The 7,209-nt window shown below is 40.6% G+C and overlaps 1 protein-coding gene across 1 annotated transcript in view; it reads left to right on the top strand.

Annotated features, from left to right (window-relative positions):
• Sp1 (Sp1 transcription factor) overlaps positions 1 to 3,637 on the top strand; it is a 29,254-nt gene extending 25,617 nt beyond the window's left edge. Inside the window, exon 5 of the mRNA XM_029469529.1 lies at positions 302 to 3,637. Coding sequence (XP_029325389.1) covers positions 302 to 686 — 385 coding nt within the window. The 3' untranslated portion in view covers positions 687 to 3,637. The remainder of the gene's footprint in view (positions 1 to 301) is intronic.
• Positions 3,638 to 7,209: the final 3,572 nt, after the last annotated feature.

The raw sequence follows: 7,209 nt of genomic DNA on the forward strand, positions 1-7,209 counted from the left end.
AAAAAAAAAAAAAAAAAAAAAAAAAAAAAAAAAAAAAAAAAAAGAGAGAGAAATGAGCCCATAAATTCTCACCTCTCTTATTCTCATCTCTAGCTCTCCTCCTCCCTTCCCCCCTTTCTCCACTTGGCCATGGCAGTCCTCTCTCTTTCTACCTTCTCTCTTTCTGTCTTTCTACAATAAAGCTCTAAAACCATAAAAAGAAAAGAAAAAAGAAATGATATGCCTATGAAGCGAACTGAAATTCCTAAACAATGTATATGTGAAACTAAGTGTGTCTCCAAGAGTACTTGAATTAGTCCAGAAGGACACACATCAACCCCGACTTTGTTCTGACTGCTTTTTGGCTAATTTATCTTTTTTTTGTTTTGTTTAATCTAGGAGAGAAGAAATTTGCCTGCCCTGAGTGCCCTAAGCGTTTCATGAGGAGTGATCACCTGTCAAAGCATATCAAGACCCACCAGAACAAGAAGGGAGGCCCAGGTGTAGCCCTGAGTGTGGGCACATTGCCCCTGGACAGTGGGGCAGGTTCAGAAGGCACTGCCACTCCTTCAGCCCTTATTACCACCAATATGGTAGCCATGGAGGCCATCTGTCCAGAGGGTATTGCCCGTCTTGCCAACAGTGGCATCAATGTCATGCAGGTGACAGAGCTGCAGTCCATTAATATCAGTGGCAATGGTTTCTAAGATTAGACACCCAGTGCCAGAGACATATGGGCCAATACCCACTAAGCCCGGGATGCAAGGTAGCATGGGTCCAAGAGACATCTGGAAGAGAGAGCCATGAGGCATTAATGTGCTTGGTGGTAGGAAGAATTGGGAGATGGTACAAAAAAAGAGATGGGATTGTGGCACCCATCTATGTCACTGGTGACTCCTTGAAAATGGAAAATATTAGTGAAAATTCTGTTGGTGCCACCCTTTGATCAGCATTTATCTCATCCCAGGTTCTTCTTACACTTCTTACCCCAGGCTCCTCTTCCTGTTTTTCCCTCTTAGCTCTCCCATGATGGATCCCCCCCTCCCCTTTTCCTAAAGCCATCATGCCTTGATAAATATATATGATCATTGAAATACTTTTTAACAAAAACAGATTCTATATTATATATATATATATATATATTAAAAAATATATAGAGATGCTTTCACAGGGGCTGGCTGGGAGGAGGAAAAAGACCATTCTGTGACCAAAATACCTTGGTCTTTTTTTCTTTTCTTTTCTTTTTTTTTTTAAATATTGCCTTATTTCTCAATGGCTGAGCCTTATCATGACACATCAAGCTTTCCTTATAAATGTTGTCCTGGCATCCCACCAGAGGAAGCATTCATACTTTCTGCTTTTAGTTCATATATACATATATAATGTGTCTTCTTTCTTAATTTTGTTATTTTATTTGGGATCAGCTCCTTGCACTCCTTTCCTGACTTAATCCTTTTTGTCTCCCCTTTCCTCACACGATCACTTCCTGTGTTGTTTTTGACAGTGATTCCTGGATTAGGCACTTGTGTTAATATTTTAAAGACTTTAGTTCCAGCAACGGAGTGGAAAAGCCTGAAGTGTAGTCTGATGCTTGAAGTAGCTATGGAGGGAGTCAAAATACTACTGACGCAAGCACCTTCTTAGTGCTGGAGAGTCAAAACCATCTCCCTTTTTTAGCTGTTGTAAACATCAGAAATCAGAAGTCTTTCTGTGGAATTGTACAAGAGGCCCTTTGAAGGAGATATACTTTTAAAATGGTCAAATAGTAGGCAGCAGCTTTCAGTATGAAAACGATGTTCTCAGAAAAGGAAATAACTCTTAGTCTTGGGTTCAGAAGTTAGTGGAATTATTCGGATTTCAGTATCATTGTCTTCCAAATAGCTTAAGCCTCAATGTATGGGCTTCTGAGTTCACACTCTGAAAGGAAGTACACTTCCTCTTTTGAACATTTCTGTAGTTCCTTCCTATTAATGTTTTAAAGTTAAGGAGCATCAGTCAGCGACCCTGTTTGGACTTTCCATCCTGTAGAGTGCAAAACTTGTGCCAGTGGCAAAAGTGGTTCTTTAAAAAAAAAAAAATGTCCCCCTTAACTCTTCCTTAGATATACTTGGGTGGTTCCTAAGGGAAAGGGAAGCACACAATCATGGGAACGATAGCCCAGAACACAAAGAAATCTTGTCTTACCACTGTGGATTATAGGAGAAACTGGGAGAAATTATCCTGCTTTCTCTATGGCCTGATTCCAGAAGAGACTGATCCAAACATTTTATCGGCAGGGAAACTCAGTGCATTTGACACTGAGACTTAAATGCAACCAGAATTGTCCTCAAGGCCCAGCCATTAAAGCATTGTCTCTCTTGACCTTCTGCTATCTTGTCAGAGAGCTTTTCACTGTGAGGAAGTATGGAAGTGGTTGAGTGTATGTGTGAAATCTATTAGGTTGGGGATAGGTTTTCTGTTAGCCAATATTTAAAGAGACCTGCAATAAAAAATTACCCTGATCTGATAGAGAAACTAAATTGTTTTTGTATGACTGCGTGTGAATGTATTTGTGCCTGTATATATCTACATGCAGATGAGAACTTATATTTGAAATTGTTGGAAAATAAATTCAGATCAAAACGCCTTTCAGGTCCAGTATCTAGAAATTGGTCATAAAACTTGGGTATGTTCCTAAGGTCAGTTCTCTGCTTATGCTAAATCGGTTAACAGTTATGGGGTGGGGGGATATCCTAGTGCACTTTCTAAAGAAGAAACTATTTTTGTGTTTGAAAATGAAATCAACATCCAAATCTATAGTGGATTCCTTATTCTAACTTCTCTATCTTGGCTACAAATAGATTATAGTGTTATTATACGTTTTATGTAAATTCCGTCTAAACTAGTTTCTTGATAAGTTTATGGTATTGTTAGCTTGAAATACTAACATTAGTTTTTTCCATTTGGTCCTTTCTGTGCAGACTTAATACTGTTATCAAGACTCAGGAAATATTTCAAGGGACTGTCCCCAAATCACATGTTATTAATGTTGAAGTAAAAGTTATCTGTCCTCAGCCACCATCACACCTTTTATTCCTAAAGAAAAGCAGAACTCAAACAAACCGTGTTATTTTACATTTATAATCATGTACTTGGGCATCTCTGGAGGAAGAGGGCAGGATAACTCAGTGGAGTGTGCAGTATTTTGCTAGAAAATTTCAAGAATAGAATCTTGTTCAGTATGAGGTGATTAGTTATAAGCCGGCTTCGAGATGCTGAGGACTGTAAGCCTTTGGATAAGTTATCTGATGGTGTTTGCTCTCTTGGGTGAAAAGCTGATATTGACCCTCAGTGTCTACTACATTAACACAGTACCATGAATTATTTACATCAGATTCTTTCTGCTTTTTAAATTTCCTTCTCCGGTGTCTTATTTGACCATAAAATGGAATCAGTTTCTGCTCTTGTCTCCCTGTCTGTGAGCCACTCAGCCTTTTCCAAAGTTAAGAGACTACATTCCTCTAGTCAGGGTCTCATGACTGACAAATAACCTTTCCCCAAACTTTTGGCCTTCAGAATTTAACATAATTGGCATGCATATTGATTCTGAAATTCTTTTCATTACATTTTTGTTGTTTGGTTTGGGGTTTTTTGTTTGTTTTGTCTCATTGAGACAGGGTTTTACTCTGTAGCCCAGGCTAGCCTGGAATTCACTGTTAACTCAGACTGGCCTGGAATTTTGAATAATTTTTTTGCCTTTTAAGTGTTGGGATTACAAGTATATGTCACTATGTCCAGCCTTCATGATTTTTTTACTTAATTTTTTAAAAAAATGACTGCACCTTGCAAAGTGGTGGGTGACCACCAATATAATTTTGTTTTTTGTTTTGAAATAGGTCTTTCTAGGTACCCTTGGCTGATCTGAATTTATATGTAGTCCAGGATGCAGAGATCTGTCCACCTTGGCCTTTCAAGTGTTGGGGGTTACAGATGTGTGCCACCACACCCAGCAGAAATAGTAATCTTAAAGCATTCATTTCCTTGTCCTAGGCTGCCCATTTGTACTCATTTACAAACTATTTGACTGTGTCATCTTTTTCCTAGAAAGGACCAACTCACCATCTTCCTTCAGGGACCTCCTAACAGGCACTCTTCGGGGTGCTATTCAAAACGCAATATAATGGTTCTTTCTCAGCTTGGTCTCAGAATAAATAGACCCTTTAATCACAGAAAATATAGACTGAAGTATGGGATGAGGTGTTATAATTTGGGGAGGGTGGGAGACTAAAGCTGTAAATTACTATGGCTGATTTATTTCTACTATATACATATATTTTTTGCTTTTGTATATCCTATATAGAAAACTAAGCATTGTATTTTTTTAACAAATCTGAGAAAGCACTATGAACTGCAGGTGTTTGACTTTCAGAATATATTTTGTATTGTTAATACTTCACATTATGTGAATACTGGAAGCTGCAGATTTTTGTAGGACGCAATAAAATGGGACACTTTTTGAGGGGTTCTTTTGGAGGTGCTAATCAGGCCTCTGTTAGACTTTGGAGGAGCCCTGGTGCTACATGATTAAAGTTTTCACTCAGTTTTAAGTGCCCTCTTGTCATGAGTGAGAGATCAGGTACCGAGGGTGTGAGGACAGTGTGCCTGCCTCAGCTGAGGGCCTCTTTCATGGTTTTACTTTCCATAGACAAATTGGGTAGCCTCTTGGGGTTGAAAGCAGAAATGTTCTCTTAGAAGAGCCAGTAACTTACAAGGGTAAAGGTAGCAGCAGTTGCTTTGGGAGAGGAGGGCGTGGCACTTTTCCAACCCGGAAAGCACTGCTTTGAAAGGATAAAGCACGGCAGGTTATTAGTTTGGTTTAGAAGACCGCGCCTCTCTTGGCTCTGCTCTGGGGTACAGATCTCATCTAGGAGGATGAGTAGACCAGCTTGAGGTTGAGCTGTTTCTTGTCTTTGTCTGCCTTCCTTAAGTACCATCCCCCAGAAAAGACATTAAGCAGCCTTTACGTTCCTACTCCCTCTTCCAGACTTGGCTCATGTGTTGTAGGTTGAAGACTGGGAAGAGAGAAGAGGGGCAGTGTTCGGCTCCATTCCTTCCCTAAGTCATCTCTGTTCAAACTTGCACACACTCAGAAGGATTTCTCCACAGCACTCAGAGAGAAGCTGCTTCTTTTCTTTCCAACTTGCCCCTTCTTTATCACACAGCCCAACCTTCCTTGTCTTGGCTAAGAAAGTACAGGGATTCATCTGTCCTTCAGTGGAGGTGGAGGAGCCTGGCAGATTAGGCTGGGGCTGCAGATAGAGAAGACGTGAGGTACACCTGCTTGGTTGTGTGCTTTCCTACGTCTTGCCTTCAGGAATCACACTGTGCCTTCTCCACTAGGGAATTGATTCTATCTACACAGCTTTTCCAGTAACTGCTCTTGAAAATTGTGGGTAATGGCAGTTCTTCATACTTCTGATGACTCTTTTCTCCCAATAACATCCTAATATCCCTTACCTAGCTAAAGACTAGGCACAAAGTCAGAATATGTTGATAATGGTCTGAGGAAGCCAAAGGCAGCTGCCCTAGGGCCTGCTTCCCTCTCCCAAGTCTGTCATCTCTGGGCAGAGGAGTAGTGCTCCAATCTGGTGCCTAAAACCAGTTTATCTTTCTTAATACTGGCAATAACCAGTCTCTGTACCACTGTTGCCTTTAAACCTTTTAATCTCACGATGTTTGTTGTGGGTTCCAATCCAGTTATCACCAGGGCTGTGAGGGTAAATACTTCTAAACAGTCACTCACCTTGTTCTCTGCCCTCACTCTTGAGTATGTATGATGTTAATCTCTTGTCTTCCTGTTCCTTTTGTATCTTCCTCGTCTCTCTCCCCCTAATTTTGTCCCTGGGTGTTTTGGGGATCTCAGTATCTCTTTCTCTATATCTCTATCTCAATCTCTCTGCCTTTTGTACAAAGATTAGTTTCAATGTAGTCTGTAGCTCCTTTGTAAACCAATTAAAATTTTTTTTAATAAATCATGTCTCTGGTGTATTGAGAGTGTTGGGAATGGGGTATATGTGGTAACTTCCTATTTTGAATCCAACAAATGTTGCAGCTACCCACACTATATTGTGCTCTCATACATTTTAATGAATGCATTTTACTCTACACTTAACCTTAGACGTGGGCTCAGGAACAGAACAGTGCACTCTGACTACACAGAATGTGGTGGACTTCAGGTTCCGTAGTTCATGCCTGTGGTCCCAGCACTGGGAAGACTGAGTAGGATGAATTAGTGTCAATTTGAGAGGCCAGACCTGGTGTATATAGGAAGTTCTAGGCCAGTTTAGAATCTGTCTCAAAAATAAAGCAGGAAAGAGGGTGAACACTGAGTGCTGAGTTTCAGAGCTCAACTATAAAGTACTTCTGAGTTGTGCATGATGCCCTGAGTGTAATTCTGAACACTTTAAAAAGACGATTGTGAAGAGAAAACAAGAATAGGCTGCCCCAACATCAGATAATTTTTTCTGCATTTGTTTTGGGAGCGGGCACTCGTGCCACAGCACATGTGGAGGTCAGAGGGCCACTTGCAGCAAATCTTCCACCTTGTGAATACCGATGTTACTCGGTAGTGAGGCTTGGTTATAGAGGCTTTTAGCACTGAGCCAAATTCTCATCACCGCCAAATTTTCATCACCACCACCCCCCCTTTTTTTTTATTACTTATTTTGGTATTTTGAGACAGGGTAGGTCCATGTAGCTTTGGCTGTCCTAGAACTCAGTCTAGAGGAGACTAGGCTGACCTAGAAGGGACAATAGATTTACCTGCCTTCCGCTAGTCACTAAGTGCTGGGATTTAAGGTTTTTATTTTAAATGTACAGGTGTTTTATCTGCATGTATGTCTGTGCATCATGTGTGTACAGTGCTCATGGAGGCCAGAATGTGTCAGATTCCCTAGAACTGGAGTTAAGACATGATTGTAAGCTGCCATGTGGGTGCTGGGAATCAAGCCTGAGTCCTCTAGACCAGTATTCAGTGCTCTAACCACAGTCATTCCTCCTGCTCCTGTTGCACTCGTCATCACACCTTGGGAATGCTGCTGTTTTTTTTTTGTTTTTTTTTTTTTTTTTTTTTTTTTTTTTTTTTTTTTTTTTTTTTAGTCTCTCTTAGAGCTGAGGATCTTGAACTTGTAGTTTTGCTCCCACTTCCCCAGTGCTAAGTTGGCAAGCACACTGTACCCCGGACGTTGTGCA

This window comes from Mus caroli, chromosome 15 (assembly GCF_900094665.2).
Source record: "Mus caroli chromosome 15, CAROLI_EIJ_v1.1, whole genome shotgun sequence".
NCBI lineage: Eukaryota > Metazoa > Chordata > Mammalia > Rodentia > Muridae > Mus > Mus caroli.